Genomic DNA, 23,030 nt, shown 5'->3' on the forward strand with positions numbered 1-23,030 from the left:
GTCAGTCCCTCACTTACCTTGAAATCCCGTGCAATCTGGTTTTTACATCTTGCCTATTTCATTAAAATTGCTCTCCTGAATATTATCAATGACTCCTTGCCAAAACCAGTGTGCTTTTCTTAGCCTCTTAATCGCTATTGGCCCACATAATTCTTTTTAATTGAATTTTTTTTTAATTTTATTTATTTATTTTTGGCTGCATTGGGTCTTTGTTGCTGCTCACGGGCTTTCTCTAGTTGCGGCGAGTGGGGGCTACTCTTCATTGTGGTGAACGAGCTTCTCATTGTGGCTTCTCTCATTGCAGAGCACGGGCTATAGGCGTGCAGGCTTCAGTAGTTGTGGCACACGGGCTCAGTAGTTGTGGCTCACGGGCTCTAGAGCACAGGATCAGTAGTTGTGATGCACGGGCTTAGTTGCTCCACGGCATGTGGGATCTTTGTGGCCCAGGGCTCAAACCCGTGTCCCCTGCATTGGCAGGTGGACTCTCAACCACTGCGCCACCAGGGAAGCCCGGCAGGCAGATTCTTAACCACTGCACCACCAGGGAAGCCCAGGCATTCTTTTATAATTATCAGTTTATTAACGTTTTCTAACTCTTCAGCCAATTTTTAAAAAATTTATGTTTTCCTAAAAATTGTCCAAGTCTGGGCTTCCCTGGTGGTGCAGTGGTTGAGAGTCTGCCTGCCAATGCAGGGGACACGGGTTCGTGTCCTGGTCCGGGAGGATCCCACATGCCACAGAGCGGCTGGGCCTGTGAGCCATGGCCGCTGAGCCTGCGCGTCTGGAGCCTGTGCTCCGCAACGGGAGAGGCCACAGCAGTGAGAGGCCCGCGTACCGCAAAAAAAAAAAAAAAATGTCCAAGTCAATTTTCAAGATTATAAGGTTACACTAAATAATTCACTTGTTTTCAAAGTCCCTAATATCTGTAATGTGTTCCCTTTGCTTCTGATATTGTTTTCTCTCTTCTTCCTCAGATTTGCTGTTTATTGTTCTTTTTGAACATCAGCTACTATTATGATCAATTTTATTTTCTATTTCTTTAACTTCTGCTTTTATTTTTAATTCCTTTCAAGTTTATTTTGGGAGATTTTACTTTTTCTGCTTCTCTATGTTTCTGTTTCCTTTTCTGATCCTTTCCACCAAGTGTGTATCCTTTAAGAGTGTGCTGCCTTATTCCCTCAGCCTCAGTGTGTTTATCCATACAACAGAGCAAAAAAGTAATGCCTTTACCATTATTATATAAGTGGCTACAAACACTGTATTAATTTGGAGTTCAGTCATAGTGGGTTCCAACTCCCCACCACCTAGTTATGGGATCTTGGCCAAATCTTGATTTCTTCACCTGTAAAAATAGAAATAATAATACAGATTAAGACTATTTGCAAATCATTTAGCATAAAAACTGGCCCATATTAATAACTCAATAGATGTCTGGTAAGACAATAGGCCTCAGTTGCCCCATTTCCAAAAATGAGGGCATTGGGCTGACTAATCCCAAATTCCTTTCCAACTGAAAAATTTTACTTTTCTTACTTTTCTTTTGGCCACGCCAAGCAGCATGCAGCATCTCAGTTCCCCGACCAGGGATCAAACCCATGCCCCCTGCAGTGGAAGTGCAGAGTCTTAACCATTGGACCACCAGCAAAGTCCCTGAAAAATTTTACTTTCAATCTATCAGTTCATCCACCAGACAATCAACCAACCATCAACCCACTTACCCACACAACAGTTAGTAATTCCTTCCCTTCAACTAAGTATTCTAAATGTTAGGAATGCCATGATGAATAATGATACAGTTTCCACCTTCCAGAAGGTCAGAGTCCCTGGGGGGTAGGGGTGAGACCCACCTGTTAAACAGGTAATTGTAATACAGTATGATAAGTGGTCTAATAAAGGATGTGGGAATTCAAGAGATTTCGAGGAGTATGCACAGCAAAATCAAAGATCTAGGTTGGAAACCTAATGCGAGGACTTAATACTTACTAGCTGTGTACCCTCAGGCAATTAACTTTGGTGCTGTACTTCTCTAACTGTAGAAAGGAACAGTAATACTATCCTGGTAGGTTAGGTGAAGGATTAAACAGAAAAACTAATATAAAGCGCTTAGTACAGTGCCAGATTCATCATAAGAACTCAACAAATGGAAGTTATTAATGTTACAAGAGGCCATGGAAGTTAAAGAAAGGCATTTACTGTATTTCAAGAGAGGAAAGGTAGGGTCGGGGGAATTTGCCAGCTGTGTTCACTAAACAAAACCTGTGGCAAAAGGATAGGAAAAAACAGGGTAAAAGGAGAATCAAGGTGGGTGATGCCCTTGGAGGGCAGAGAATTCTAATTTCTGTATTTTCAGCTGCTAGCACAAGACCTGACCCATATATTTGCTATAAATATGAATGGAAGAATACACGTTATGCAGTAGGCTTGCAGAAAAAGATTTGGGCCAAAATGTTGAAAGTAAACATTTTACAGTGAAAGGAACCTTGGAGTCAGGAGACCTGGTGCAGCCTTTTGACTGATGACCTGTTTTTATACTGGCTTCACAACTTACCTGCTGTTGGATCTTAGCAAATTACTGATACCTTGAATCTCCTCACCTGTAAAATGGGGATAACACCTACCTTACAAAATTAGTGTGAGAATTAGTACCAAGCGATTATCAAAGAGCCTGGCAGTAGTAACACGCAACAATGATAGCGCTGCAGCTGCTAACTCCTCCGTTAGGTCTTTTGTCCATACTTATGAAATGATAGGGTAAGAATATATTTTCTCCAATGCTCCAACCACCACTGAAAAATGACACTCGGTTTGCCGAGGATAAAAGGCCCTGCCCGGCCCGAGGCACACACGCAGGTCACCTACATCGACTGCAGTCCTGGAGTCTCCACGTGCGTCGCCGAGCCACGGCGGGCGCGACCTATGCCAGGCCGTTATAGAGGCGGGGCCTAGACAGGCTGAATGTGAGACCGAGCGGAACTTCATCGAAAACCGGTCCATTCCACAATCTCTAGAGGAGAAGCTTAGAGGTTAAAAAACAAAAAACAAAAAACAAACAAACAAAAAAAAAATTTGCAGGGAAGCCGGAAGTGACGCACGACCACGAGGGAGCGGAAATGACCGCAGCACGCCGGAAGTTTACTCATTTCCAAGGCGACGGCTCCACCATCGCTGCAACGGCTGGAGTCGGGACGCTGGAAAGCGACTTAGAGGAGAGGGTACTCGCCGACGGCGGCCGCCGCCACAGTGAATCGCGGGGAGTAGCAACCGAAGACGGCGGCCGCCGCACCAGCCATCGCGTGTGGAGGATAAACGGCCTGCACGGCCATCGCGGCGACCAATCCAGGGAAAGAGTTAGCGAAGGCCAGGGCTTTAGTCGTAGCGAAGACAGGGAAGGAATCCGTGAAGGCAGCGACCACCGCTGCAGGGTACCGACGGGAAGAGCAAGTGAAGACGTCCGCTTCTCCCGCAATGACTCAAGAAGGGTTAGTGAAGACCTGGGCCACCGTCGCAGTGTCTCTCAGGAGAGAGTCAGGGGAGACCGTGGCCACCGTCCCAGCAACTCTTGGGAGAGAGTAAGGGGAGACCGCAGCAGCGACGTGAGTTTAAGTGAAGTCGGAAGCCACCCCACTAGTGACTCCGGGGGAACGGTCAGAGAAGACCGCGGCCTCCATCTCAGTGGGACTTGGGAGGGAGTCAGGGAGCTCCGGGGTCCCCGAACCAGCGACTCTGGGGAGAGAGGCAGTGACGACCACAGCCGCCGCCTCAGTGGCTCTTGGGAGGGCGGAAGTGTGGATGGCGGCCGCAGCCTCAGCAGTTCCTGGGAGGAGGGGGTGAGTGAAGACCGCGGCTACGTGGCCAGCGACTCCTCCGTCGTCAGCGTCAGCGAAGACGCCAGCCGCCGCCGCTTCTGGGAGAGAGAAAGCGAAGACGAAGGTTCCCGCTGCCGGGGCTCCTGGGAGAGAACGACGGAGGACGGCGTCCCCGGGCCTAGCGACGACGAGGAAGACAGCCGCTGCTGCACTGGCTCGTGGGTGACAGCGAGCGAAGACCGCCGCAGCAGCAGGGGCCTGGACTCGACTCCTCCCCGGAGTCCGAGGGGTCGCACCATGCCCGGGGTGTCCGGTTCAGGCCCCTTCACCTTCTGCACGGAGACTGCGACCCCGTGTGAGTCAGATTACTTCACTGGCCCTCATCTCTGCCACACTCCTTTTCTCACTTCAGCTCACAGGAACTTCGCCCCTTCTGGCAGTTCCCTTTCTCACCTGTCACTCCTCATTTCCCTTAATTGATCTGTTTTCAGTAGGTCACAGAGCTGCTCACCTGGCCCCCATCCTTCCTCATTTCAGCTTTACTTCCTTTTTTATTTTTCTATCTGCGCGCATTCCTGAGACTTCGTTCCCAGCTGACATCAACTCTTGTTAAAATGTATGGACCCTTTTAAGTTCTACCGTCTCTGCAGTATTTGACTCTGGAGATAATGTTAGACTTATCTCATTTTCTTCCTTCCACTCTGCTGACTCTATCTATCTATCTACCTACCTACCTATCTATCTACTTATCTACCCTGAATTTTCTTCTATCCTCTTTTTAAAACGTTGCTTTTTCCCTTGGATAGTGCCATCATTAGTGCTTTTTTCCTTGTCATGTACTATGGCTTCAACCCTAGTGACGACCCCGGAATCTGTTATTCATTCAGTCATCCAGTAAATATTTATTGAGTGCCTATTATGTGCTTTGTCTTAACGATACGTAAGCAAAGAAGACAGGCACATTCCTTCCTTCTAGTGGGGAAGATGAATACTCAACAAGTAATTACTGGTGTGATGAATGCTATAAAGAAGAATAGAGAGCCGTTGGCTCCAGTATAGGGTGAGGTTGGGGATCAGAAAAAGCTGCCTAATACTGAGACACAGCTAACACTGAGAACTCAACTCCAGGCCTCTCACTGGAGCTGTAGACTCATATGTACAACTCCTTTCTGGAACTCTTCCATGGGCACCTCAAGATCAACACATTCAGAATATAATTTTGTATTCATATGCCCTCTCTGTCCTTTCGTGTTCGCTGTCTCAGTGGCAGTACGCCACTTATGTAACTAAGCCAGACACCTTGGAGTTGTCCCGTTACTTTTCCCTTATTTCACCCACTATATCCATCCAAGTTCAATTCATCCTGCTTCCTTAATACATGTTGAATCTGTCTCCTTTTCTGTTCCTACTGCCATTCACTTGGTTGAGGGTCTCAACCTCTCTGGTGTAGACTACTGTAGATATCTTCCTACATGGTCTCCTTGAGTCTATACTCTTGCGCTTTGCTCAATGAATTCGCCTTACTGCAGCCAGCCATATACAAAGCATTACAAATCTGATCATTCTTATTCTTCTGCTTAAAATCCCTCAATGACTCCCCACTCTGCTCAAGTTCAGCAAGTTCCAGCACAGCCTGCCTCTTGTCTAATTCTAGCCTCTTTTCCTTCCACTTTATGCTTCAACAATAGGGTGGGTATTTTTATAGTTTCTTGACCTGTCCAGGATGCCTTTCCCCACATCCATTTCACCTGGCAAATTCCTGCTAATCCTTGAAGATTCATCTTAGGTGTTACCTTCTCTAGGAATCTTTTTCTGCTCTCCTTCCCTCCTACCCTAGCTAAGTTAGAAGTCTTCTGTGCTTTCATAACTTCTTATGAATATTTCTGTCATTGCTCTTACTACATTGTTTTGTAATTGTGTTTGTATATCTCTGTGAGTCCCTTGAGGATAGAGATCATGTCTTATCTTTTTATCCTTATGGTAGATACCAGATTAATGTTGAGTGGATAGATAGGTGGATGAATGAATAAATTGGAACGGAATGTGGTGAGAAAAAAGGCTGTCAAATTAGATGGAGCCAAATTATGGGAGGGCATAGACTGTCATACTGAGGGCTTGGATTTGGTTCTCTAGACTAGCAGTGGATAACCAGAAGCAGTTCAGAGTGGAGGAATGAAGTGATCAGAATAGTGTCCTTGTATACGATGGATTAGAGCGTCCCTGTATAAAATGTATTAGGGTGGGTAGAACGTCATTTGCAGTACTAATTTAAAGGAGAATAATGGAAGGCCCTGGAGGTCCAGTGGTTAAGACTCCGTGCTTCCACTGCATGGGGCGCGGGTTCGATCCCTGGTCGAGGAGCTAAGACCCCACATGCCTTACGGCATGGCCAAAATATAAAAAAACAAACATAAAGGAGAGTAATGAAGGTCTGACCTAGGGGATTAACATCATTAAACATTTACCAAGTGGTTTGGTTTTCTCGGGGTGCTTCCTTACTCTCTTTCCAGTATGCATAGATCTTAATTGTTCTTCAAAGACTTGCTCGAGTGTTTCCTCCTCCACCTTTATTTTACCTGTAATCTCTTAGGATGTTACTGTCAGGCTTTCGATTTCATCGAATTTATCCCAATAGATTTTAAAGTGTCAGTGGAAAGAAAATGTCTTAAATCCATGTCTATTCATTGTGTTATCATAGCGCCTGGCATATGGTACATGCTCAAAGGACTTTTGAGTAAAATGCATAGCATTTTGCTAAGGGTTGGTATAAGAAATGATTTCAGCTGTCAAGAAATTAACATGCTAATTGTGGAGAGAGGACATATACATAGATATAAATAGTAATACAAGGCTGCATAGATTATCTGCCAGAGGTGTTGGTGAGTTCTTTTCAAAACAATTTGAGTTCAGGAATTGTGCCTGTTTGTTTGGTTTAGGAAATGCTTTGATTGAACTATTTACTTCTTCCTTCTCCAACAACTGTCTGTTCGTGCTTAGATACTTTTATTACTTCTGGTTCACAATGCACATTAAAATATTTCACGGTACAGTAAGGCTGACAATCCAGTCTTGATGTTTGGAACATTATATTATAAAATATAAGACGCTAGAATGTATGAAGTAAAAATTGTGACCTGCCATTCCTTTCTTAGTGTAGGACATATGAGGAAGATATGAAAAATATTAGTAAAATATATCTGCCTATGTGAGATAAGGTTCTGGTAAAGTCTTTTTCACTGGAGAGTAGGCCTTTGTTACAGAGAATAGCTGGGCAGATTTCAAAATGGTTACCTCTCTCCCCCTTTACCAAAGACATGAAGTGATTTTTCTTGGTTTTTCACAGTGATAACCTGGTGGCGTTTTGAAGGTAAAATCTATGAAAATGAGGGGACCTCCTAAGACTATGGCCCCGAGGAGTTTCTCACTGTTAGGCTACTACATACCCAGTCCCCAGCAATTTGTCAAAATTACTATTTAAGTGCTTTTAGAAGCTTATGGTTCTAGTGACTTCTGCTCCAGGTAAGCTGAACTTGACTGTGTTTCTCTGTATTTGCCTGTCTCTCCAAATTCAGGGTGGCCATTTGCCCCGAGACCTCAATTCTTTGATGAGTGCAAGAAAAGTTGTTGACTTTGTTTGTTCTGCTTTTTTCCTGTATGGATGGGGGTGACAACGTCCGTGCTCTTTACATATTAGAGCTGAAATTGAAGTCAGATTAAGATGTTAATCACAAACATCTTTGTAGTAAATTATTTGGAAAGCCAAAGTGATTTTGTACTTTCAGTTCAGTTGTTGCTTTAGTCTTTTTTTAGTTTTGTAATATATTTTAAGCAATTTTGTTTTTCAGTGGGTGCCAGGAAGAAAGTGCATTTTGGTAGCATACATGATGCAGTACGCGCTGGAGATGTAAAGCAGCTTTCAAAAATAGTAGAACGTGGTACGAGCATTAATGAAGTTGACGTTCTCCATAAACTTACCCCTTTACATTGGGCAGCACATTCTGGCAGTTTGGAGGTAAGAAACTATATAAGTTATTAAACTGAGGTAAGTTTAGCGCTGTTGACAGTTTTGTAAATTTAGCAAACAGGACTGAGGCCTTATGCTAGGCACTGAAAATATTTTTCTTTTCTTTTTTTAAAAAAATTTATTTTATTGAAGTATAGTTGATTTACAATGTTGTGTTAATTTCTGCTGTACAGCAGAGTGATTCAGTTATACATTTATATACAAATATTTTTCTTTTCAGTTCAGTCTAACATTTGGGTGTTCTGGTTACCTTAGTAATAAGTTATCCTAAAACTTGGTGGTATAAAATAACTATTTATTTATGCTCAGGAGTGAACCAGGAATTTGGATTTCAGGGACAGCTTGTCTCTACTCCATGATGTTTGGGGCTCCACCTAGAAGATTTAAAAGCCAGGGCTGGAGTCTTCTGAAGGCTTGTTCATGCAGACATCTGGTAGTAGATGCTGGTTGTAGACTGCACCCCTTGATCCCTCTCCACGGGGGTCTTTTTGTGAGGTCCCCACATGTGGGTTAGTCTGTGCTTCCTCACAGGGTGGCAGCTGGGTTCCTAAGGCAAGCGTACAGGGTAACTTGCAGAGGATAACGTAATGCATACCTGGCTGTATGAAATCCTAATATTTTTGCTGTAGTTGCTTCAGATTTTTGGAAAAGAAATGGAGTATCACAGATACATTTGAAGTCCCTGAGCACCCCTCCCAGGTGTCATTTCTCTCCTTCCAACTCCAGAGATAACTATTGCCCTGAATTTGGTGTTTATTATTACCATATATGTTTTATGCTGTTATTACATATGATTATATCACTGTTTTAAAGAACATGTTTTATATAAATGTCATCATATTATTTGTATCATTCTGCAGCTTGCTTTTTTTGTTCAACAATGTGTTTTTGAATTTTAACGACGTGGTTACATATATATACTCTAGTTCATTCCTTTCAGCCATGTTGTAATAGTCTATTCTTAGATGAATATCAGAATTTATCGATTTTTTTGATTGATGGATATTTCATTGGTTTCAATTTTTCACTAGTACAAGCAGTGTTTAGTGAATATTGTTATGCACAACTTCTTTTTTTATTAATTTATTTTATTGAAATATAGTTGATTTACAGTGTTGTCTTAATTTCCGCTGTATGGCAAAGTGATTCAGTTATACGTATGTATATATATTATTTTTCATATTCTTTTCCATTATAGTGTATCACAGGATATTGAATATAGTTCCCTGTGCTGTACAGTAGGACCTTGTTGTTTATCCATTCTGTATATAATAGTTTGCATCTGCTAATCCCAAACTCCCAATCCACCCTCTCCCACCCCCCTCCCCCTTGGCAACCACAAGTCTGTTCTCTATGTCTGTGAGTCTGTTTGTGTTTCATAGATAAGTTCATTTGTGAGTCTGTTTGTGTTTCATAGATAAGTTCATTTGTATAAGTTCATTCATTCTTATCCTTGGGCTGTGTTTAAAGCCAACTGGAATTTTTCTCACAATTCATGGTTGTGTGTGGGGAGCTTATTTTAGCTATTACATTTCTCCAGTCTGTAGGCTGCAGTAGGTCTATTCACTATGCAACTCTCTTTTTTCCCTGCCACACAAACAGAGTCTGCTTTCCATGAATATGGCTCCTCTGTGTGATTTCTTTGTTTGGGCTTTTCTGCTTTTTGGAACCAAATCTGGTCCAAAGAATCTCTCTGCACCAGTTTGTGTGCCCCAATTGAACTGTAGGGGTTTTTGCTTTGGCCTTTTAGTGGCTTCCTCTCACCTGGGAGAAATGTGCCTTGACGGGTCTTTCTGTGCTTGCAGCCCTGCATGGGGATTTTCTCTGGTGTTTGCTCCCACATTCCTGTTTGATCTATATTTTGGCAGCTTTCCCATCTGTTTTGTGGTTTCAGATATCTCCTAGCTTCATCAAAGATGGGGTTTTCTTGCTCTTTTTTAAATTTTTTAAATGATTTTGAAGAGAGGAGGAAATACTGATTTTACTCTGCCATATTTGAAATAAGATAGGACTTGTGGCTATACCATTTATTTCATCTCTTTCCTGGGATCTTTTCAGCTTCTCTGATTAACCTACCCTGCCTTCTCTAAAATTAGTGGTTTTCTTTATGCTCTTGCCAATGGGTGTCTCTCTTCAACTTTACACTCTCTCTCCAGGCCATTTTTAGACTTCCTTGGCTTAATCACTTCTACATAATAATTCATTGATTCGCTTTCTCTCCAGAATTTGAATTCTGGTTTCTGCATCCGGCGCTTATCAACAGCTCATACATATCTGACTGGCATCTTAAATTTAGTTGGTCTAAAACTAAACTGTTATTCTTTTCCCTCCCTTTCTTAGTTTTCCAGGCTAATGTCCTTTGCATCATATTGTGTCAGGATTTTACAGAAGCAAAACACAGTATCAGCATTTGTCTAGGTCAAGTGCTTCATGATGCACATTGATGTAGTGAGAACTGATCCCTAAGTCAGTTGATTCTGTTCCATCTTTGTCTCTCAAATTTGTCCTTTACACCTTCATAGCCACTGCCTTAGAGCTACTTGATTTCCTTCTTTCCTCTCTTGTCTACTTCTAGTTCATAACGGGCATACAAAATTATTGCTCTAAAACAAAAATCTGCTATTACTTAAAACCTTCCTTAAGTCCCTGTAGTGACTCTCTATACCCTGTAGGATGAAGTTTAAGCTATTTAATATGGTAGACTTACCTCTCCAACCTCATCTCCCGTCAGACTTGTTTCATGTTGCAGTACTGGTGACTACTCTCATTTCCCAAACTAGTCCACTGTTTCATATTATCATAGACTGTGTACATGCCGTTTCATCTGGCTGGTCTCACCTCTTCCCAGTGGTTAGCTTGTTGAAATCCAGGTCAGGTAGCACCCACTTGGCAGGGCCTTCTGTGTTTCCCCCCTCAGTATCCTCCAACTAGCAACTTTTCCCTCAATTTTATACACATTTAAAAAATTGTATTTATCACATTGAATTGCATTCTCTGTTAGACATTTTTTAATATTCTTTTATAAAAAAATAGTTATTTATTTGTTTTTTATTTATTTGTCTGTGCCGGGTCTTAGTTGCAGCATGCGGGATATAGTTCCCTGACCAGGGATCGAACCCGGGCCCCCTGAATTGGGAGCACGGAGTCTTTACCACAGGACCACCAGGGCAGTCCCTCTCGGTTAGATTTTGAGCTCTTTGGGGCCTCCCTGGTGGCGCAGTGGTTGAGAGTCCGCCTGCCGATGCAGGGGACACGGGTTCGTGCCCCGGTCCGGGAGGATCCCACATGCTGCGGAGCGGCTCGTCCCGTGAGCCATGGCCGCTGAGTCTGCGCGTCCGGAGCCTGTGCTCCGCAACAGGAGAGGCCACAACAGTGAGAGGCCCGCGTACCGCAAAAAAACAAAAATAAAAACAATAGATTTTGAGCTCTTTGAAGGTACCATTTGGATTTTATTTATCTTTTTTCCCACAGCATCTAGCATAGTGTCTGGCATATTAGAGTCACATTGCGGGTTCCCAATAAATGTTTGTTGTATTGATGAATTTGTTGAATTAAATTTATATTTTTACTGTATAGCATAGTGCATAGCAGCTGTTCAAGAAATGTTTGTTAAATTTTAACAAAAATAAATCTCAATCAAAAGGTTTTGGCGACTTTCTACTTTCCCATTTGAGGATCATCTCCTAATTCTCTACTTGAGTACTGCATTAATACCTTTACATTTTGTTATCCTTTCTGAAATTTCTTAAGACTCATGGTACTATGTTGGTAGTATAAAATGATCACTAAATTAACAGCTGGTGAAAATTGTGCTTTGTTAGACTTCATTTTTTTTCTCCTGTCAGATGAAATCAGCTTTTGAGCCCCTGTAGTAAACTTTTATTTCAGATATACTTTGCACCTTCAGAATTTTCTTTTTTTTTAAATTCTGTCTCTTTATTTTCTATTTGATGAATCATTGTCATCATATTTTTGTTTGATTCATTAAACATAAATTTTTAAAAATTAATTAATTTGGCTGCATTGGGTCTTCATTGCTGCATGCAGGCTTTCTCTAGTTGCAGCGAGCGGGAGCTACTCTTTGTTGCAGTGCGCAGGCTTTTCATTGTGGTGGCTTCTCTTGTTGCGGAGCCCAGGCTCTAGGTGTGTGGGCTTCAGTAGTTGTGGCACGTGGGCTCAGTAGTTGTGGTGCACAGGCTTAGTTGCTCCACAGCATGTGGGATCTTCCTGGACCAGGGCTCCAACCGGTGCCCCCTGCATTGGCAGGGGGGTTTTTAACCACTGTGCTAACAGGAAAGTCCCAACATAAATTCTTTAAAAAATAATTTCTTTTAGTTCTCTAAAGCTATATGTAATAGCTGCTTTGAAGTCTTTCTGAACTGAGCATCTGGGCCCTCTCAGAGATGGTTTCCTTTTTTTTTCTTTTTTGTCCACACCTCATGGCATGTGGGATCTTTGTTCCCTGACCAGGGATGGGACCTGTGCCCACTGCATTGGAAGTGTGGAGTCTTAACCACTGGACCGCCAGGGAAGTACCTCAGAGATGGTTTCTATCGATTCCTTTTTATTCCTGTGTATGTGTTATACATTCTTGTTTTCTTTGTATGTCTCATAATTTTTTAGTTTGGACATTTTGAAAACTGGACATTTTATTTTTATTTTTTGCAGTGCTTAGTATTTATTAGGTGCCTTGAGTTTTGGTATGTATTGACAAAGTATATTGTCTATTCCTCACAATAACTTTGATATTAGAATTCTTTTTAAAAAAATTTTATTGAAGTATAGTTGATCTACAATGTTGTGTTAATTTCTGCTGTACAGCAAAGTGACTCAGTTATACATATATATATATCCTTTTTATTTAATATTTATTTATTTATTCTAGGCTGCGTTGGGTCTTTGTTGCTGCGCACGGGCTTTCTCTGGTTGTGGCGAGTGGGGGCTATTCTTCGTTGCGGTGCGTGGGCTTCTCATTGCGGTGGCTTCTCTTGTTGCGGAGCATGGGCTCTAGGCATGGGGGCTTCAGTAGCTGTGGCACAGGGGCTTAGTTGCTCCACGGCATGTGGGATCTTCCCAGACCAGGGATCGAACCCTTGCCCCCTGCAGTGGGAGCGTGGCGTCCTAACCACTGGACTGCCAGGAAATTCCCCTCTTGTTTTTATTTTTAAGCCTGGCTTCATAGGGGTCACCCCTGGGTCAGCATAGCTTAGTGATCAGCCAGTGATTAATCAGAGGTTGTGCCTAAATACCTTGAGCCAGTAAGGAGTCCATCTTTTGCTGATAGATCTGTGTGTGGTTTGGGGAATGTTTCCAAAGTCCAAGCAGTTTACAAGTCAGCCTGGCTTTTTTTTTTTTTTCCCCCTGTGTTTTCAAGGCCTTATGTCTAGCCAAGAATGTCTAGCCAACTTGGGACCTCTTCAGTCTTTCCTGAGTATGAGTGACTTTGTACATGTACACAGCTTTTTATATCACAAGGGATAAGTGGAATCTTAGCAAGGCCCACTTTGGCTGTCTCATTTCTTGTATTTTTCTGTCAATTTTCTAGGTGGTTTTTAGTTTTGTTGTTTGCCCCAACAAGTATCATGACTTCAGGCTAGCTCTGATGTTGGCTTTCCTAAATTGTTGCCACTGAGGATTAGAATTGTTTTTGAAAATGTGCCTGGGCATGGACTTTTCAGTCCCTCCAGCAGGGCAGTGGAGCTGTCCACCTGGGTAGAACTTATGCATCATGACGCTACGGGTAAGGATCCTTGTAGTCCCAGGCTACTCTGCCACGGGCTCTCTCTGTTCTAACTGAGAATCAGTAGATTTTTCTTGAATAAATGCTTCTCATTTTGTTGTATGCCTTCCAGAGTCTTTAAATGGTTTTTTTTTGGCCACACCACGTAGCATGTGTGATCTTAGTTCCCCAACCAGGGATCAAACCCGTGCCCCCTGCAGTGGAAGCTTGGAGACCTAACCACTGGACTGCCAAGGAATTCCCTAAATGGTTGTTTTTGACAACTTTGTCTAGCTTTGTCATTGCTTCTTGGGGGAGGATTTACCAACCTCCTCACTTAGTCATTTCTGAAGACCTGCTGATTGGTCAGTTGATTTTTGACAAAGATGCAGAGGCAGTCTAATGGAGAACAGATAGTATTTTTATTAAATGGTGCTGGCACAGTTGGACAGTCATACGTAAGAAAATGAGCCTCAACTCATACTTGGTACCATATGTAAAAATGTACTGAAAGCAGATGATAAACAAATGTAAAACTTAACCTTCTAAAACTTCTAGAAGAAAACATTGGAGAGAATCTTTGCAAATCATAAATATGACTAAGAACTTGTAGCCAGAATATATGAGACTCTTACAATTCAGTAGTAAGAAAACAACCCAATTAAAAATGGGCAAATGACTTCATTAGACACTTTCTCAAAGAGGACATGTGGATGATAATGAGCACATGAAAAAAGTGTTCAACATCATTAGCCATTAGGGAAATGCAAATTAAAACCACAATTAGGTGTCACTACACACCGGTTAGTATGGCAAAACAAAAACAAAAACATAACCCAGAGAAATGATAATACCAAGTATTGACAAGGATATGGAGCGACTAGAACTCTCATACACTGCTGGTAGAAATGTAAAATGGTACAGTCACTTTGGAAAACAGTTTGGCAGTTTCTTATAAAGTTAAACAACATATACTTACCTGTGTCCCAGAAATCTCACTTCTGCATATTTACCCCGGAGAGATAAATAACTTGTACACGAATGTTTACAGTGGTTTTATTCTCCAGTACCTGTACAGTGTTAGCATATAGTTGGTTCTCCATAAATATTTGTTGAGTAAATGAATGACTTACTGTGATTATTAGTGAGGTTCAACTCTACCCCTCCCCATATTTTATTGGCCATTAATCTCCATGACAGGCAAATGATATCTAAATGATTAGCCTTTTCAAAAAATGATATCACAATGATTGATGTGACAGTGTATCCCAATGATACAATCAATTCTTTTATAAAGAAAGAAACTTCTTTAAGGTAGAATCTACAAACTTGAATATATAAAGAGAGTAACACTATATGTGGCACAGACCTCTTGTACTGAATTATATTGAGACTTAAGTTAATTAAAAAAAATCTTAAATGAAGATGTGTTTTACTCCCTCACTTTGTTTAATATGCCACTTATTTTCTTAGAAAGTATCATCAGAATTACAGTGTCTTCTCTGATACAGAAGTTTCTGGACCCATTTAAAGACCTATGGCAGAGATTGTAAATTGGCAGCTGTTGAGTGAATTTGACCACAGATGTGTTTTGTTTGGCTTGCAGAGTATTGGTCAAACGTAAGATATGGACCAGCATTTCACTCACTGCAAAAACTGGCTAGAATTGAGTAGTATTTCACCTTATGGACAGGGAATGTGGTCTCCAGTTTGCCATAGCTCCTACCACTCCATATTGTTTACCCAACAGTAAGGCCAAATGTGGGTTACCATATCATTGTGCTTGTACTTTTGTTTTTCTTATACCTGGCCCCCTCATTCACTTATGATGCTTCTCAGGCTGTAGTATTTCATGATGATAGACTAACTTTAAAGATATAAAAATGTTAAAAATATCTGCTAACATGGTTAACATGGGTATTTTCTTAACGTAGTGTCTTCATTGGCTCCTCTGGCATGGAGCTGATCTCTCACGAGCAACCATGAGAGGTTGGACAGCAGCTCACATAGCTGCCATCAGGGGACAGGATGCTTGCATGCAGGTAATAATATGGTTACTTTTTTTAAAAATTCAATAAGTTTAATTACTTTAGCATAGTTCTGTTGGGCTATTGCCTTTATTCTAATAATTTGATCCCATAGACTTAGTAGTTCTGTGTTCTAAACAAAAACTTACTGGATTCCAGGACTCATATTTTGGTACCAACTGTCACTCAGACAGATTGTATAAGATCGGAAATTATATTATCTCTAAAGCAGTTGGCTATCTGTTTGGGTTGTTTTAAGGGATGTCATAGTCATGCCCAGATTATCTTCTTTATAGCTTGCCATGCCTAAAATTCCTCATTTAATGTATTTCCTGGCCAGAGTTATACATTAATATGTGGCAGGATCTAGTTTATTAGAGTAAATAGACTTAATCAATGTTGTGAAATGGACTGGAGCTTCGAGGAATACAAAATCATATAAGCAAACAGTCCTTGCCTATAAGAAGCCTGAGATTCTATTGGGAATGACAGTAGCTTTACTCAGTGAGTTACAAAACAGTACAAATCACAGTCTCTGAGTAAGGTTCTCATGAAAAGTATAGATGAGAAAAACTGTAGAACTTAAGAGAAGATAAGGGAATCATAAATGGAGGAAATGAAACTTCAGCTAATCCTAAAAGAATGGGTCGATTTTTTTTTTTTTTTTTTTTTTTTTTTTTTTGCGGTACGCAGGCCTCTCACTGTTGTGGCCTCTTCCGTTGTGGAACACAGGCTCCGGATGCGCAGGCTCAGTGGCCATAGCTCACGGTCCCAGCCGCTCCGCGGCATGTGGGATCTTCCCGGACCGGGGCACAAACCCGTGTCCCCTGCATCAGCAGGCGGACTCTCAACCACTGCGCCACCAGGGAAGCCCGAATGGGTCGATTTTAAAAAGATAAGTAGTGAAGAAGCATTGTAGGTAGGGACGGTGTCAGGAGCAAATAAAAATAATGATTTTAATTTATTGAGCACTTTTTATGTGTCAATCACCGTCTCCCATGCATCACTTCATTTAATACAATAATCTTATGAGTTTCCCTTCATGTAGATTAGGAAACAGATTCAGAGAGTTAAGTTTGTTGCTTAAGTTAGTGACAAAGCCACGGTTTGAACCCAGACTTTGTCCCATTAACCTTTATGCCGTAATTCTATGTGAAATCTTTGAATTGGAAAAATGAAGTGTGTTCAAGGAATATACCATTATATGAGTTTGACTGAGTGTAGATGATTTGTTCTGAACTAAGTTTAGATAAAGCCAGACTTGTAAAATGTCTTAGGAATAGAATAAAGATTCATTTGTATAGGAAAGAGAATTTTATATGTATACTATACACATGTATATGTGTGTATATATATGTATATACACACACATACATACATACACACACATGCACATAGACATTAACAGGAGAATGTAGTAATGAAAACAATATTTCAGGAAATTATTCTAGCAAGATGTATCCAGGATTATGTAGGATGAAGAGGGTGTTTGGAAGCAAAATAATCAGAGACTTTTGATATTATCACTAACCATAGAGGGTGAGATTAGTTGGTGGCAGTGGGAAACAAAGAAAATTATTTAAAACATCTTGCATAGCAGGCATTGGCAAAGTAGTGAGACTGTAAGGTTTTGAGTCAGAACGACAGATAATTATGGCACTATAGATAGGGACATCTGAAAGGCAGGGGAGGTTCGGGAGGAAGGATGTTGAGTTCAACTTTGGCCCATGTTGAGTTTAAGGTGCCTATAGGTCATTCGGGTGCCGAAGGACAGGGCAGTTGAAAAGGACACTGGTGACAAAGATTTCAGGAGTAATAAAGCTTAGAGAAGAGTACAGAGTACTGAGGATTGAATGGTGAAAAATGTTACTAGTAGGGATGGGAGGAAGCAGCGAAATGAGTAAGGAGTTCAGAGGAGAAAGAGAGATAGAGAGTCAGGACCCATTAGCGCTGTGCAAATGAAGGAAGAAGTTGAAGTCAGGCAGAGTATCACTTACAGAATAAAACTAAGGGGAATAGCACTTAAGGAAATGCCATTGAACTAGCGAACTCTCTATAGGGAGAGGTTGGCTATATTTCTATGCAGTGATAGGGACAGCACCCAATTTGCAGGTGGATTTGAAGTCGAGGCATTGAGGTATTTGAAAAGTAGGCAGTGAAAGAAAGGAGCAAATACAATAGTAACTTAAGGGGATATCAGGGTCAAATGAAGCTTTACTTGTTGCTTTCCTTCCTCTAAGCATTAGTTTAACCCACTCCCTCTCCCTTGATTGTCCTTCTGTTCCCCAAAGTGATCTCTTCATTCTTAGAGCTTTTGTGATGCTTTGGGATACTATAAGTAAGTAAGTAAGTAGTTGTTACTTACCAAGGACTGCTTTGTATAGTTGATTGTCTTTGTCTCTACATGTGTCCTAATTCCCTAAGTTGATATATCTTCATATTCTTTGTAGTGACATAGTAAGCACTCAGTATATGGTTTGTGATGATTATTGACTAGTTTGTTAATGGGAGTCAGGCAAAATCATGGATCCTGTTCTTCCTAAAACTCTTGGTAGGAATTATGACTAAGTAAACTTTTGCTGAGATGCTGGTAAATATAGCCTGGTTAAAAGAAAAAAAGTCTGAGGGAGATAAAACTGAAAAATATTTGCTAATAATTTTTTAAACCAATTACTCTGTATATTATATAAAGGGGTGTGTTGTGTATATGATATAACCCATATACAGAAATTGGGCCAATTGTAAATTCAGATGGAATCTCCTCAGATGCCGTTAGAATTTTGATTTGGAGCTTAGAACTGGTTACTTTAGTAATGAAATCCTTTTATTGTATTCAAAACCCAGTTAATAAAAGATTCTGCTTTTGAAATAGAGGAAGTTTAAATTTCAATTTTATTAGCTTAGCATTAAATTATTTAACTTAGTGGTTGTTAATCTGTGCTCATGAAAAGTTTGTTTTATAAATTGTATGTACATGCTCAAATCAGAATGTGAAATTGGGTATACATGTCTCCTAGGCAATGTTAAAAAGGATCTCAAGCATTTTCTTAGGACTAGCTAAGAATTTCTCACACTTTGTGTGTAGCACACATGTAAGAATTTACATAATAGCTTAGCTATAGGTTAACAAATTCCTTGCCTTTAAATAATCTGCATCTGCATTTATGATTTAACATCTATCTTCATATAAACTCATTCTTATGTCTCTACTTTCAGACTCTTATAATTAATGGAGCTAATCTGGCAGCTCAAGATGATCGTGGATGCACTCCTTTACACCTTGCGACAACACACGGACATTCTTTCACTTTACAAATAATGCTCCGAAGTGGAGTGGTGAGGGATTCCTGTTAATAAGTGAGAATGTATAATGATATGGACTATAGTCCATACAGTCCATATCATATGGACTAACATTTGGTAGTCTGGTTATCTCTTCCTGACTTTGTAAATCCCTTATGTGACTTTGAGGAAGTAATTTGATCTCTCTCTTTAGCTTTTCTATCTTTAAACATGGGAGCAATAATTTAGATAAATCATCAACAACAACAAAAAAAACAGCTTAATGGTACAAAATATTTCAGAGGCTATGAATTCTTCATGTTAGTTCAGAGTTTAACAGGGAAGATTCTGAAGCTTCCAGACACATCTTAACCAGGGATTGTAAATCTTTCTGACTTGCTGTGTGTTTACCTGTTTCTTTGGTAACTCTTATTTCATTCACTAATTTAGAAAGTGATTTATATCTCCAGAAATTTCATTTATTGTGATATTTATTTTTAATATTACCCAGTGGCTGTAAAAAGTAACTTCTTATAAGAGTTAAATATTTTTTCATTAACTCTTTGGTTATGCTCCCAAGGATAATATTTGATCATTTGAATCCATCTCTTTCATTTTATTGGTCAGGAACTTGTGACCAGTAAAATGACTAGTTAAGTTCCTTTTTAAAAAGAACCGATTTTTATGTGGCTAGTTATGTTCTTTTTTAAAAGACTTTATAATTTCATTTGTATATTATTAGCTCATATGTTCAAATCAGTGGTTGCAGTAAATATTTCTATGATATTTAGTGTTTGCCTTATAGTTTTAAGGACAGCCTCCAATTCTCATTTGCAGAATTAAGCTGCTAGACTTAGTGTTTCCCCTACAAAACGTAAAAGAACTGAGTCCTTGTGAATGTTACCTCTAGGATCCCAGCGTGACTGATAAGAGAGAGTGGAAACCTGTGCATTATGCAGCTTTTCATGGGCGGCTTGGCTGTCTGCAACTTCTCATTAAATGGGGATGTAGCATAGAAGATGTGGACTACAATGGAAATCTTCCAGGTATTCGCAAAAGCAAATATTTTGTTTTTCTATTAATGTAAACTTTAACAATGTTTGATCATGTTTAAGAAATTTGAACTGTCATCATTCTGATATTTCCTAACAAAACTAAAGTAGTAAATATGTTGACATGAACATTTTTTATCTTATATTATGTCTATGTTATGTACCCATCATGTGACTGATTTTTTTTTCTGGAACCATATTAGCAAAAGAGAAATATCCAAAATTAAACTTGGATTTACTCTTCCCACCAGCTGTTTCCCTCATCTACTCTCTAGTGTTATTGTTTTTTAACTTCATATGTCTCTTCCCCACAGATTACTTAAAAAAGTAATAGTACAGATAGTGGACACTAGTGTATTTGAGTTAATTTGCTAATTGCAGTTGTCTAGCCTGCGGTCAACTAGCCAGCTGAGACCTATACTCTTAAGTACCCTGTCTTCTTCTAAGAGGTGCTGTAGAAGTTCAGAAGAGAGTTAGACCACAGTGAGATTGGTTACTGAAACAATACTTGAACTATGTCTTAAAGGAATCTTAGGTAGCAAACAAATGAAGGGGAAGTCCAGGCAAAATAATCACTTTGATTATTAAAAACTCCCTAGATCCCAGTGGATCTCTGATTACTTAGCTTGGCATGCTGGGCCTTCATAATTTGGCTCTGACTTTCCTCCCTGCCCTCATCTTCCATCCCTTGACACTGCTATCTTGGATCATTTTGCTTCTTTCTGAAGGACATCCTTTAGTGTTCATTTAGTGAAGGTTTGTTGGTATGACCCTCTCGATTTTTGTGTATCTGGAAGTAACTCTTTTACTCTCAGTCTTTTTAAAAAAAATTTTATTTTTGACATATACATACAGAAAAACGCCCAATTCAGATGCACAGCTCACTAAATTTTCACAAGTGAACACTTCTCTGTGACCATCAGCTAAATCAAGAAACGGGGTAGTCTCCTTTGTGTCCTCTTTCTAGTTACTGCCAACTTCCAAAGTTAATCACTACCTTGACTTCCAACATAAAAATTAGTATTGTTTTTTTTCTGAACTCCATGGAATAAAATAATACACTGGTGTCCGTTTGTGTGTGGCTTCTTTTGACTTTCCAAAGTGGTTGTTATCAATTTATACACCCACAGGCAGTGTTTAAGGCTTTCAGTTACTCCACTTTCTCATCAGCACTTGACACTATCAGTTTTTTTAGTTTTCGTCATTCTTTTGAGTGTATAGTAATATCTCATTGTGGTTGTAATTTGAATTTTCTCTGATGACTAGAGATGTAGAACATCATTTCATATGATTAATGGCTGTTTAGTTATTTTCTTCTGTGAAATACCAGTTTGAAGCTTCTGCACTTTTTTTTTTTTTTTAACTATACGCGGGTCTGTCACTGTTGTGGCCTCTTCTGCTGTGGAGCACAGGCTCCGGACGCGCAGGCTCAGCGGCCATGGCTCATGGGCCCAGCCGCTCCGCGGCATGTGGGATCTTCCCTGACCAGGGCACGAACCCATGTCCCCTGCGTCGGCAGGCGGACTCTCAACCACTGCGCCACCAGGGAAGCCCTGCATTTTTTTTTTTTTTTTATTGAGTTGTTCCTCTTTTTTTCTAATTGAGTTGTAGGGGTTCTTTATATATTCTAACCACAAGCTCTTTGTCACTTACATGTGTTGCAAATATCTTTTCCTTTTAAGTATCCTTTCCATTCTATTGTCTTGCCTTTTCATTCTTTTAAGATATCTTTTGATGAACAGAAGTTTTCATTTTACTGTAGTCCAGTTTAATAAGCTCTTCCTTTATGGTTAGTACTTTCTGAATCCTGTGAAAAAAAAGTAAGGAAAGACATTTTTTAACAGGATTCAGAAAGTCTTCATTTCATGAAGACACTCTTTTATATTATCTTCTAGGAATTTTATTATTTTATTTTCACATTTCCACCTGGAATTGACTTTTCTTCAATACAAGGTAGGGGGGAATTTCATTTTTATTTAGTTCTTTATTGAATTTGCCTGATCACTTTGTTAGTCTCTTGTTGCCCGCTCATTGAAAAAAAAATCAACTTTTATTTCCTTAAACATGTATAATTATTTTATAACCATGTGTAGTATATTTTTTAATAGTATAAGGTAGAGGTTAAGAATGTGGCCTCAGGACTAGACTGCTTATATTCAGACCTCTCTGTTAAAAACTATTAATTCAAAATTTATTAAGCATCTGTGTGTCAGTCCCTAGGTGCTGGGGATATCACTGCAAGTAAAACAGACAAAAGTCTCTGCCTTTGTGTGTGGTGAGGTGGGAGACAGACAATAATAAAAATGAATTAACAGAATATATATTGTATTAAATAGGGATATGTGTTTAGATTAAATAGCAAAGGGGAGTAGAGTGTTACAGGGGATGAAGTTTGAAATAGGGTAGTCAGGGAAGCCTTCACTGAAGAGGTGACATTTGGGTGAAGACTTGGAGTTGAGGGAGCAAGTCTTGATATCCTGGGGGATGAACATTTTAGGAAGATGTAACAGCAATGTGTAAAGCTCCTGAGGCAGGGTCATGCCTTGCGTATTTGAGTAACAGCAAGTCAGTGTGGTTGGAACAGAAGTGAGGGTGTAATAGATGATGAGGTCAGAGAGGTCACAAGAGCCATTGAAGCATTTTGAGCGTGGGAGTGACATGATCTATGTTTAAAACCATCATTTTGGCTATTGTGTTTATAATACTAGATTGTAGTGAGGGTGTGGGCGTGAGTGGTTAGGAGCTTGATGCAATAATTTAGGTTACTGTTCGGTTGGACTAGATAATGAGAAGTAATTGGGGTCTGTGTATCTTTTACAGATAGAGCCAGTAAGATTTGCTGATTGATTAGATGTGGGGAGTGACAGAAATGGGAGTCAAGGATGGCTCCAGGGTTTTTGGCTTGACCTTCATGGAAAGGAGAGCATTTCCATTAACTGAGATGGAGAAAGCTGTGTAAGGAATATGTATGCAAAAAGGGTAAGGAGTTCAGTTTTTGACCTGTTAAGTTTGAAATGCCTATGATACATTTCATGTGTATGATGAGTAAGCAGTTAGAGGAGTCTGAACTTTCAGAGGGAGTTTTTTAGTGGAAGGTTCAGCTGAGAAAGTGTACACTGT

At 40.2% G+C, this 23,030-nt stretch overlaps 1 protein-coding gene across 1 annotated transcript in view; it reads left to right on the top strand.

Moving 5' to 3' along the window:
- Nucleotides 1-3,110: 3,110 nt before the first annotated feature.
- ANKRD42 (ankyrin repeat domain 42) overlaps nt 3,111-23,030 on the top strand; it is a 55,369-nt gene continuing 35,449 nt past the window's right edge. The window contains exons 1-5 of the mRNA XM_060160865.1: nt 3,111-4,161; nt 7,652-7,818; nt 15,484-15,591; nt 18,793-18,912; nt 19,769-19,904. Of these exons, the coding sequence (XP_060016848.1) occupies nt 3,111-4,161; nt 7,652-7,818; nt 15,484-15,591; nt 18,793-18,912; nt 19,769-19,904 (1,582 nt within the window). The remainder of the gene's footprint in view (nt 4,162-7,651; nt 7,819-15,483; nt 15,592-18,792; nt 18,913-19,768; nt 19,905-23,030) is intronic.

Source organism: Lagenorhynchus albirostris, chromosome 9, assembly GCF_949774975.1.
Source record: "Lagenorhynchus albirostris chromosome 9, mLagAlb1.1, whole genome shotgun sequence".
NCBI lineage: Eukaryota > Metazoa > Chordata > Mammalia > Artiodactyla > Delphinidae > Lagenorhynchus > Lagenorhynchus albirostris.